This window comes from Spinacia oleracea, chromosome 4, assembly GCF_020520425.1.
Source record: "Spinacia oleracea cultivar Varoflay chromosome 4, BTI_SOV_V1, whole genome shotgun sequence".
NCBI classification, from domain to species: domain Eukaryota; kingdom Viridiplantae; phylum Streptophyta; class Magnoliopsida; order Caryophyllales; family Amaranthaceae; genus Spinacia; species Spinacia oleracea.
Window position 1 is genome coordinate 121,438,414 of NC_079490.1, and position 12,433 is coordinate 121,450,846.

At 36.3% G+C, this 12,433-nt stretch overlaps 1 protein-coding gene and 1 long non-coding RNA gene across 9 annotated transcripts; one reads left to right on the top strand and one right to left on the bottom strand.

The window, feature by feature from the left end:
- Positions 1–202: 202 nt before the first annotated feature.
- LOC130471834 (uncharacterized) lies at positions 203–1,009 on the bottom strand. The gene is made up of 2 exons (XM_056842160.1): positions 623–1,009; positions 203–508 (listed from the first exon to the last, which is right to left on the bottom strand). The coding sequence occupies exons 1-2, from the start codon at positions 1,007–1,009 to the stop codon at positions 203–205; spliced, it is 693 nt and encodes a 230-aa protein (XP_056698138.1).
- Positions 1,010–5,452: 4,443 nt separating this feature from the next.
- LOC130459684 (uncharacterized) lies at positions 5,453–10,144 on the top strand. Of its 8 annotated transcripts, none has more exons than XR_008919265.1 (5): positions 5,471–5,745; positions 5,832–5,903; positions 6,768–6,806; positions 8,906–9,785; positions 9,854–10,144. It is a non-coding gene; the product is annotated as an uncharacterized lncRNA (long non-coding RNA). The 8 variants fall into 8 exon arrangements; XR_008919266.1 differs by having other exon boundaries at positions 5,852–5,903; XR_008919263.1 differs by lacking the exon at positions 6,768–6,806 and having other exon boundaries at positions 5,453–5,745; positions 5,852–5,903; positions 7,009–9,785.
- Positions 10,145–12,433: the final 2,289 nt, after the last annotated feature.

A 12,433-nucleotide genomic window follows, 5' to 3' on the forward strand; every position in this document is an offset into this window, starting at 1 on the left:
GTGTAGTGGAGAGACAAGTCATTATCAGAGTGATAAAGTAAGTAGGGAAGCCCAATTCAGTCATTGCTTCTTCAATAAATGCCCACTCCATTGTGTCATAGGCCTTCCTCAGGTCCAGCTTCATCATACAACATGGTTGAGAACTTCCCATACCATAATGTTTGATAATGTCTTGACATATCAAGACATTGTGTAAAATTGATCATGTAGAAACAAAAGCTCCCTGCGTGTGAGTGATAATATCAGGGAGTATATCACTCAATTTGCTGCACAGAAGCTTAGAAATACATTTGTACAAAATAGGACAACATGCAATTGGTCTGAAATCTCCCACTGAAGCAGGTACTGTGACTTTGGGAACCAAAGTGATTGAAGTTACATTAACTTCCTTAAGGATCTTGCTAGTTATGGAAAAATCTGAGATAGCTGCACATATGTTAGTACTTACTATGGACCAGGTGGCTTTGAAAAAGTGACTACTAAACCCATCCAACCCTGGTGCTTTTTTCTTGGAAATAGATATCAGCATTATCTTGATGTCTGCCTCAGTGAAGGAGCAAAGAAGGAGTTGTCTAAGGCCATAAGTCAACTTGTTTCCTTGATCAAAGATGATAGGTTATACCTGTCTTCTATTGGTCATAATTGACCAAAAAAGGGAGTCATAAAACTGAGTAAAAGCATTTTGAACCTCATCAGGTGTCTTAACCCATACCCCTTCACTAGTCTGGATTGAGTGGATCTGATTAGTTTTCCTTCTTTGTTTGATACTTTGGTGAAACACTCTGCTATTCTCATCACCCAACTCTAACCACTGAACCTTTGTTTTCTGATAAAGAAAAGGTAAATAACACTGATGAGCAACTTTGTAAGCATAACCTGCCACCTTTTTAGAAGTGTCTAAATAACTATCACCAGGTTGCCTGTGCATTTCTTGCTGAATTTGTAGTAACTCTTTATGCGATCTCAAGCTTTCAGCCTCAATAGAGTTGAAACCTATTTTGTTTAGCATTTTTAGCTCTTGTTGGATCCTTTTTAACTTCTGAACTACCCTGAACATATGGCAACCTGAAATATGAATACCCTAGTTACTTTCAACTAGTAGCATAAACTGAGCAGACTTCAACCACATGTTATAGAACTTAAAAGGTCTCTTTTGAGCATGCTGGTGGTAGCACTGTAAGACCATAGGGAAATAATCAAAACTTCATTCTGGTAGAAAGGTAGCTTCAGCAGTGGGAAACATATCATCTCATCCTGTGTTAGCAAGTACTCTATCAATCATGGGGAAAATCATAGCATCCCCGTCCTGCTTATTAGTCAATGTGAAGTCTCTTCCCGCTGTTTTGACCTTATTGAGACCACAATATGTCATACAATTCCACATGTCTTGGATATCAGGTAGCCTAGCAGGTGCTCCGACCCTATCTTCAATTGCCATTAAAGCATTGAAATCTCTCATGATCACCCAAGGGATGACCATGTTATCAGCCATAGTCCTTAACTGATTCCATAACCCAACTCTATCTTTTCTCTCATTGAAACCATAGATGAAATAAGCACAAAAAAGCATTCCTGAACTTTTATGAGTGACACTGCAATGAATCAATTGACTGCTGACAACCAGAATATCAATATCATAGCATACAGGATCCCATGCCACCACAATCCTACCATTCATGTGAGAACTAAGATTAGTAGTTAAACACCAGTTTGGACACACATTCAGGTACAAGGCCCGCATGTTAGCAGCCTTCAGCCTTGTTTCTAGGAGACTAAATAGTTTGATCTGGTGAGTGAGAATCATTCTCCTCACCTCTGCTTGTTTAGCTTGCCTATTTAGTCCCCTAACATTCCAACATAAAACTCTATCCATTGGATCCAGGGGAGTTCAACCCCCTGTCCAATGGTTGCACCTCCACTACAGGTGAGTCAATATCACTCAATCCACTCTCCAAATCATCCTCAATAGGAAGGCCATGGTGAAATGGTTCCTAGTAACAGTAGTGTAGGGGTGTTTTTTTGTGTATTCTCCCTACGGGGTTTTGTAAGCTTTTGAATTTCGGAGGAGTCGCCACCAAACAATATTAAGGGTCCGGTTTGGAAAGACCAAGGTTGACTCTTTGTGGATAAGACATTGAATCTTAGAAACGGGTGGGTGAGATCCGGGCAAGGAAACGAGATGCTTATTTTGCGAGCTTTCAAAATTGTATTCGAGTACATGACAAGAAGCATTTTTGGATAACCCTATTCATGACAATATGTTGGTTTGAACATGTATTTAGAACACGAATATTGCTACTTGTATATGATCACTTGCTTTAAACTTAATTAAAGGAACCTAAGGCCGGTTTGTCCAAGAATTATCTTTGTTAAGCGTGATGTGACCTTTTGTATATTTGTTGAATTTAACATGTGAGGTGAGGAAAGAAATAAACAAGTAAAGCATCATCGCAATAAGTAAAGGAATGATTGAAAGTGCGTACAAATCCACATCACCTTAAAACAAGGTGAGTAAAGAGTGCGGAATTTAAATAGCAAGAATAAAGGTGCAATATTGAAATGCGATATTGAAAGGTGCGATATTGAAATGCGGTATTGAAAGGTGCAATATTGAAATGCGGTATTGAAATGACGATATTGAAATGCGGTATTGAAATGCGGTATTGAAATGACGATATTGAAATTGCTATATTGAAATTGAATTATTATATTTGAGTTCTGAACGCCAAACGACTACTTAACAATAAGTGTGTCCGACACGTATTCAATTCTAAACATCTCAACTTTAGGACAAGTTGCTAATCCCAAAGTGTCTTAGATTTTGATTATTGAAATTGAACTTTGAATATTGAACTTTGAATATTTAATCTTGAATATTGAATATTGAATCTTGAACTCAGGAGGCTAAATGTTTAAAGTCCAAATCTTTTAATATGAAAAAGATCTCAACTTTAATGTGCTCCATAACTTTGACATTGATTCTAGTTTAAGGAAGTAATTACAAACAACCTTAAACATCATAGAATCCATAACTGTATTTGAATTATAAAATGGTTTTGATTTTGTAAAAATGTGTGATTGTTGTAAGTAACACTTTTAAGAGTAAAAGTGTCAACTTACTAATCATTTTTTAAATAAAGATTGAATCTTATATGGCATAATGAAAGTGGTGTTTTGGACAATCATTTGGAGAGGGTTTCAAGAGTGAAACCTCGCAAAGATGACACCTTTGGCATTGCTTTTTCCTAGTTAATATAATCAAGGGTATGAACCCTAATGATAACATCATAGGATTTTGGATTTAGAAAGGTAGAAGAGTAGAAAACATTGTAGATTTAAGTAGGGATTCGAAATTACCTAGTTAGGATTAGGTTGGATTTTCGAATAGTGGTCCCAATCGCTTAAATACTTGAAATTGTATAGGAATTTGTAGTTTAGAATTGGGTTTGGTATTTTGATTTTGAGAGCAGATTTTGAAATTAGGACGTTGTGTTTATGATTTCTTGCCCCAAATTCTTAGGAAATGAGGGATTAAATAGAGAATTAACCTGCTAAAATCAAAAAGCCACCTGCGCCTGGCGCAGGTGTCGTGGCTTAGAATCCGCCAAAGCAAGGACGATGACGCCGTCCTTGCATTTGTCTCTTATGGCTATACCTTTATATGAATTGTACGAAGTTGGCACGTAGTGAATTCTTAAGGATTAAGGCTTTATTTGAGTCTAAAACACAAGCTGTTTTGAATTTCTAAATTATGTTTGTACTCGATTTTACGGGACGGGGCCCTGCATGCACACTTTTGTAGGTCGGCGCCCGAATTTGTATTGCCTAGTGTCATTTTGACTGGAAATGGCCTTGTAAAGACAATGGATTTTGAAATTGATTTTTGGAAATTGGATTTTGTACCTAGTTCCGTAATGGGAACGGGCCCGGGGATTGGACTTTGGAATATATTTTAGCAACTGGGGCTTCCGCACGGAGTTGCACCAACCACCTAGCAAGGATAATAGTATCGTCATCATCTCCTTAGGGGCGACACAATTTAGGTGTCTACAGAAGCTCCCACTTTGACTGAGCATTTAGTTAAGAAAGAGATAGTCAAAGTTTTCGAATAAGGACGAAAAACGGTCAAGATGTTCTGCAATCAAGACCATTCTTTGTACGTCAGTACCTGCACAAGACAAGCGTTAGAAAAAAGGAAAGAGTCTACCTCCGCGCGGTTGTGACGACTCTGATTTGTACTTGTACTACTTTCCCGTCTTTGGTTCAGGGCGGGGCTTGGCATCGAAAGTTTTGAATCTTGAAATTTTGAATTTTAAAATTTTGAATTTTTGAATTTTGAATACCCGGAGTTGATCCTCTGGGGTTATGTCGTGGGGGAAAGAGTTTTTTACTGACTCTTAAGATTTTGAAATTTCGGCTGACTGTCCTGGAGCTCGGGTCCGTTTGGAGTCGAACGCCTGAATTCTTGTATTTTTCGAACTTTGTATTCTTGAGATATTTATCTATTAATGTTGCAGAAACGGATATACATAGCAGTATTCATCAGAAGGTAGCATGATTTCATGTTTGACGTTTGCTGTAGAAAACCATAGCAGCAAAGTACGTGCAATCAGCACGGAGGACCGAGCGTAGATTCTTCCACACATGGTCTGAGGGGCTGTGTCTGGCGCAGGGCCTTGCGTCCCACGCAGGGCTGGGCTACATAAACCCCCTCGCTGCGCTCTTCGTAGGAGCACATTCACTTGTTGGTTTTGTTTTCTCCAAGGTTGATTGCTCTCTGCCCTTGGTCTACTTGCTCTTGCTTTGTCCATGTAAGTATTTCATGTTTTGTTTATGAAATAACTTGTAGGATTGCATGTAGTTTCGATTCTTGCACTTGAAATATTTTTATATTGTTGTTGTAGTACTTGTAGGGTAGTAGGCTTCTTGTATCTTGGAGGAAGAAAATTGTTTGGTAGCCACTTGAACTTGAACTGTTGGAACTTTATAGAATTTTGAACTTTGCTTTTTTGAATTTTGTATCATTCTTTGAATTTTGCACTTGGCCTTCGTATATAGTGACTCCACTAGTATAGGCCCCGTGTGATGCACGGTTTATATATTTTACGGATTTTTCATGAAATGACACCGAGGTTTGCGTTAATGCACCAAATACCCCTAATGTTTCCCGAATGCACCAAATACCCCTGACGTATTCAATAATATCACAAAACACCCTTATGGACCATTTTCCGCCCATTCCATTAAATCTCCGTTAGCGTGAATTTACTTGTTTGCCCTTACTCAACCATTTTCTCTACTTACCCGAATATTAACACTTAACTATATTAATTAAACCAAAAAAAAAATAATACACTATTATTAATTATTTTAAAAAAACATAAAACACTACTACAAAATGTGTGTTATCTCGACGCCTAGGCCTCGACACCTGCCTTATAGCGTTAGGCTAAGATTGCAGTATCCGTGTTTTGTCGACGCCATTTGATGTCCACCTAATTGTCGTCTACTTCTGGCGTCGACAATTCAGCCAAATACCACCTGCTCTGCACATGGCCAAGGAAAAGAAACCCGCCCCACTCCTCTTTCTCTTTCTTAATCATCTTCTACTTTTCTCTCAACCCTAACCCCCAACAACTCTCTCCCTTCTCAGCCTCAAAAGTTCTCGATCTACTCCGCGCTTGAAGAATTTGCCGCAATTATAAGAATTACAACAAGCTGTAAACAAAATTCAAACATTTTGAGGTATTAATTGTCTCCCATGTTCTGAATTTGTTGAGATGTTAGGTTATTTCCTCAAGTTATAATTTTTGTTCCATATCTTGTTCTAGTTAATGAATTTTTGTTCCAGATCGATCTAACAAAACAAAATTCTTTGCCGAAAATTCCATCTCGATTTTAAGGTATGAAATTTCTATCCAGTTCAGAATTCTTTGGTTTTATGCGTTAGTTTCTATATTCTCTCTTATGTCAATTGCTGAAATGATAAATCTTCTATACTTTGTCAATTTTCTTTACTTCTGTACCTGTGTGGCATCTACGTTTAATTGAGCATAGTTTCAGATTTTGAACACCCCTAACTATATGTCAATTAGGAATTTTTGGTCTATAACTTAGATTTTGATTCAGGGTTTTCATAATGGAATTTTATTTTGTTTTTGGTCGAATGTAACATATTTAATTCGTTAGATGATTTGAGCATTGGACATCTGATTTAGGTTTTTGGTGTAATATCTAATGTAGTGAATCCATTTTAAGGGTATCATGGGAATTGATGGCATCCTTTCTCTTAGCTTTTTTGACTTGTTTTTGCTGGATACAAACTTAATGATAATTTTTCATGTATTTTAGCATATATGTGTGGCTGTGTGGGGTTGATATGAAGTTATGAAATAAGTTAGGTCATAAAAATATACTTCTCAGGGATCATTTTGACTTTTGAGTACATAAAAATAATAAAATGCAGATGTTACATGGAGTATTTTCATTGTATACTTGAATTTTAATATTTTTCGTTTGGGTTTTACATGTTATGCTACAAAAACTTTTGTGGCTTGATCCTTCATTTTTTTTCTGGGATCACATTCTTTGTTTTACTAGTTAGCTAAATTTCAGATTCCTGCTTGAATAGAATTATTACATGTCTGCCTTTCTCAATTGTATCTCTTAAGCCCTTTATATAGGATTCAAGTGGTCATGTTTACGTGCTTATTTTAGATATATACAGGCAGACCTGTTATTTGTCATTTTTATTTTGCAAATTTCAGGTATAGCTGGAGATATATGCTTTAACCATCTTATCAAGGGTATTTAGCTTCATGCCCTCTTTTAGACGATACTTTTGAGTTTTTAGAATTGCATATCTTTCATTAGTGTGTGAAAATGCGTGTAAATGACCAGTACTTTGCAACATTTGAGACTTTTTTGGCAAGATTTGCTATTGTGTGGCAATTAGGTACATTATCTCTTCCTCTTGTTTCTTTAATTTTTGTTTTGTTAAAAATGTAGGTATTATCTTATATATAATGGTAGAAGTATCATAAGCCTAATATCCGGAAATACATAATAATATGAAGTATCCTTGTCATCAACTATCGCTAATACTTCAGCCTCACTCTGTTGCAAGTTCTGGTCTGTGCTTCTCTATTGTTGTTGCTGTCCTGTTTGCTGAAGCGTGGTTCTGGTGCTTTGCTTCTTTTCTGGTTGCACTGCTGCTTTCTTTGCTAGGTTCTGCTGCTACTCTTTGCTGCTGCTGCTGCTGCGTCTTTGTTGTAGCTGCGGATGGCTTGTTTGTAGTTTTGACTGTTGTTTTTTGCTTTGCGTTTTAGCTTGGGTTGCGGGTTTGTGCGCCCTTTGCTTCTTGTTTCGTTGGTTGAATATTGTGTGGTTTCTACCTTTTGGTAATAAATATATCTTATTTACCAAAAAAAAAACTATCGCTAATACTTCATTGGTTATAAAACATATTACTACTAAGCAACTTTGCCCTCTTCTAGTTTGATCCGATAACCATGTTTCCCTTAAAGGCTAATAATGTTGCAATCCATGTCCATATTTTTTTAGAAGATGATCAAAATACTGGTTTCTATGAGGTTGGATCTCCTCATAAAGGATATTAGGTATTTGTCTCTGTGTGTCTGGTGCTGCCGGAAAGGTGATTTTCTTACTACTTTGTGTTAGCCTGTTACTAGTCCATATTTCTGTCAAACTTCTTAAATCATTAGACCATCAGTAAACAAACATTACCGACCATAAGAGTTGTTTGCAGTCTGTTTGAACTACTCAACCATTTTATGAAACAATGTCTGGGAAGAGATAGTCTATTCCATATAATAAAACACCATTCCTGAGTTATATAAATCTCACAAAGTTGCACTCTTTTTGTAAATTTTGAGTATCTAATTTATGTAGGACTTATTATCATTAACTATCTAGATTGGTATTGGTAATTTATCTAGGCCTTCATATTTATATTTGGCCTTTTATCATTAACTATCTAATTGAATGTTATAATGGAATCAAAAGGGGTTAAAGAAGATTCCAGTAGTAGTAATAGTAAATTATTGGGGGTGCCGTTTCATAAGTGTGTGTGTGTTATCTTAATATCATTACTTCACCCCTCTGGTCAAGCATTTGATATTTCTATATAAAACTTGAATCTTTTGAATTCCTAGAAAGAATGACTGATTTGCTAAAAAGTGCTTGTATTAGGTGTTTACAAGAGCATATTCAATTAGGTGATTAAAGAGGGCGGGTATGCCAAACTACAAATTATAAGTTCACTTTTCAACCTTTTCGAATTGCTTTCTGTCAAGAACTTAGTTAGGTGTTATTGTACCTTTATGTTTCTCGAATGAAGGTGCCTCTACCCCAAGGGGACTTCAAACTATTGGCCTTAATTGCTTGTCTAGGGCCTGGTACCGTCTTTGAGCAGTCGCGTTGCTTGTAAGAGGTAGTCAATAGCTTGGTTTACTTAATTTGGGATGAAATTATAGCCTGTAAATTTTTAGTCTTTCTAATTTCCCGTTTTCTATATCTTTTCCCTTCTTTACCTCTGTTCTTCGCAGACTTGAGAGAGCCTCGCATCCTGTTATGACTCAAGCTGCACAAAAGCAACTCATTTGTTATTTTAGATGCTATTAGTATAAGCTTTAGTGATTTATCACCTACAAATTACTTTTATTTAGGTTTGTTGCACCTTCTTCAGTCTTGGTTGAGTATTAGCAACTTCAGTCCTGTTGAGTTTTACATGTTTTCTTTCATTTTTCTCTTCTTTGAGTACCATGTGTTGTTTGACCTCTTTGAGAATTCTCATGCCATTCAATCATGTGTGATTTAGGTTCTAAAATTTACATACTTATTACAGAATTTGAGTTGATATTGTATTTCATTTTGCAATTTTCAGGTGTTCTCTTAAGCCCAATTAAATCTGACAAAAAGTTAGTTTTCCGGAGTTTCTAATTCACAAAAAGTGCAGCATGAGGTTTATTATTCCTTCAAGAAATTTGCCGAAGAAGTTGTTAACATGACTTCTTTTAGAAGAAGGAAAAGTTTGAATTTCTCATTTCCTATGCCAAATAAGTTTTCATACTGGTGTTATGATTCTAACTTTTATTTAACAAAGTAACTGGTTTTTATCTGTTATTGGATGCTGGAGTTTTTGATGCATCTTAGTTGCATGTTGTACAATATATGAAAATAGTCTAACTTTCAACCAGCAGTAGACAATAGCTGTTAGGTTTCAGGTTGTGGTAAATTTTACCTCAAGTAGTTTATACCTAAAGAATTCAATAGATTTTGGTTGGGCCACATCCATGCTCCTTTATTAGTTCTAAAGACAAACTTTGGTGGGGACCTGGTGCAGATATTAACATGGATTATGTTTTAGCAAGATATAGTTTAATTTGATTAAAATTATATTCTATTATACTTGCACAGATTTCTCTCCCCCATTTCCCTCTTAAAATGATGCTTGATATGGATTCTTTGCTTTTGAATTAAATTCCGTTGGCTGCAGATTTGATTTTCGGGGTTTGGTGTACTGATTTTGTGGTTTTGACTGAATAAATTGAGGGTTTATCCATTTCCAGCATGTTCTTGGCTGAATAAGTTGTTTCTATAAGCAGTGTTGGGAATGGAATTATGTTATTTTGATATAACATTTTACTTTGCAGGTTTCCTGGCTTCAAATTATTCATGTACTTCCGCTCTTGTGTGAACTTTTGGATGAGTATGGAAGGAAACCGCTTCTCTGTTTGACCATGTCTACTTCCATTTTCCTATTGGTATGTAACTCTATCTACATCTCTCTCTTCCTTTCTCTCTATACTTCATTTTGTTTTTTTCTTTTCAGATCGTCCAACGTGATAAGGAGCAAGATGAGAATGAAGGAAAAGACCCACTTGAGTTTCATATAAGCTACTACTACCACTATTATAGATCCTAGTTTTTCTAGGTTTTAGTTATTCTGTTTAGTAGATACAATTTGTATTTTTGATGATCTTTTGGAATATTTAGTTAGTAACATTTATATACGATGGAATTTGGTTAGTAACATTATCATGTACTATGGATTTTGGTTAATTAGTAACATTATCGTGTACGATGGATTTTAATTATGTACTTCTACATTTGTATAAGGCAATTTCAATGTTACATAATTGATTGGATACCAATTATTCAGAACCCAGGTTTCATTGATGAATAAAGTTTATTTATATATTTATTTTTGCATTTATATAGGTGGAAAAAAAATTATACAAAAAATTAGGCTGAATTAAATTAAAATTTCCAGGGAACACAAATTTCCCGACGCCTTTAAGCGTCAAGAATATTACATAGGTGAATTTGGATGAGGCGGGTCAGTTGACATTCTCGATGCGAAAACAAAATTTCTAGACGCCTTAAAGCGTCGAGAATATCGACGCCTAAACTGAAGAGGGACGATAAAAAGCGTCTACTCTATTGACACAAAAAGGCGTCGAGAAATATCGACTAACATTTTGACGACGCACTTGTGTAGGCGTCGAGGGTAAATTTCTGGACGCCTTTGGCTGTCGAAAAAAGGCCTAAAAGGCGTCGCTAAAACGCGGGATTTGTAGTAGTGAAACTTTTGTTTGGGCTTTCTTCCACTTCTTCTTCTTCTTCTTCTTCTTCTTCTTCTTCTTCTTCTTCACTTCACGTTCTTCACCTCACACCATCAATCATCATCAGCAGCATCACCATCATCAATCATCATCTTTTTTTTTTCTGCTCCTTCCACCATCATCATTTCTACAATATTTCTCTTTTCTCAAACCCAGATTATTTCAAACCCAATTTATTGAAACCCATATTATTTCCTCAAACCCAGATTTATCCCCATCTTTCAACAATGATATATTGGATTATTTTCAGCATGAGCTATCCTTGGTTTATCCACCAAAGTAATGTGAGACCCTAATGTCAACCCACAGGGCAGCACCATTACCTTCCCCCCTTTCCCAAACTGAGCACCAGAGAGCGAAATCGACTTCGGACACGACATTTCAGTCTGATTCTCGGCAACCTTTTCAACATCGATTCTAATCTACCTTGATTTCATATCATCCCAAACCTTCTCCCCTAACTCAAATTATTGCAAGAAAACCTAGATTGTTGCAATCCCCAAACAAATTGAAAATCCAGATAAATCACAAAGCAAAAACCATCAAAATAAATCATCAAAGTTGGATCTGGAGTACTAATTCTCAAACTCTTATTCATTATCAACCGTCGCAGCTGCCGACGATCTCGTTTCTTTGTCAGTTGAATTATCCAGCGCCGACAAATTCTTAAGGCGATTTCTTAGCCGAGAACTTTTCTGTAGAATAATTGGTGTTTTCTACGATTTTTGTGGATGATAGTTCTGGATCTTGTTGCGAATGCTTTTAGTGATATAATCGTTGATTTTCTGGGATGTAAAGGTCGATTTTCTGGGTTTAAGAAAGAAAGGGAGAAGAGAAGAGGAATGGTTCCTCGGTGGTTGTGGGTGGCGATGGAATTCACGGGTTTGGAAGAAGCAGTAGGAGAGAGAAAGGAGCAGATATGATTGAATTTGGAGGAGAGAGAATCGAATGATGTTGGTGGTGGAGGATTGATATGGTAGAGGAGCCATAGAAGAAGAAGAAAATGAAAGAAATGGAGACTTCCATGGAGAGAGATGAACAAAAAAAATAAAAAATAAAGAAAATAAATTAAAAAAATAATAGGAAAATAATAATAATTAGAGGCTTTATTAACGGAGACTTAACGGAATGGACGGAAAATGGTCCATAAGGGTATTTTGTGATATTATTGCATACGTTAGGGCTATTTGGTGCATTCAGGAAATATTTGGGGTATTTGGTGCATTAACGCAAATCTCGGGGTCATTTCATGAAAAATCCGTATATTTTAACTTTAAGTGCAAAGTTAAATTAATTTAGAAAAGAAACATAAAAAAATGCCTACATTTTTTCTATTTCTTTTCACGCATCACCCATAATTTCATGTTATGTATAAAATCAGTTATCATCCTATGAGCTGAGATATGTCAATTTTCAACCAGAACTGTTGGACCCGTTGGGTTGGTCAGATCGTTTATAACCCAAATTGTTATTAATGCAAGCTGGAACCCAAGACCCAATCCGATTATATCCAACCCCAACCGACCATAAAATTTTAACCCGATTAGGATCCGTAACCCGATAACAAACCTGTTCTGCAGCAACCTGATCCATTTCAACCCAAACCCAATGGATCTAAAACTTGTTAATGACCCAACTCGTTTCAATCCAAACCGTTTGAATCCGAGGGAAACGATTTTACAATCCGAACTGTTTTAACCTGTAACGCTCTTAATCAGAAACGTTTACAACCCGTAACCCGCTTAATTAGAACCATTTACAACCCATAACCCGTTTAATTTGAATCT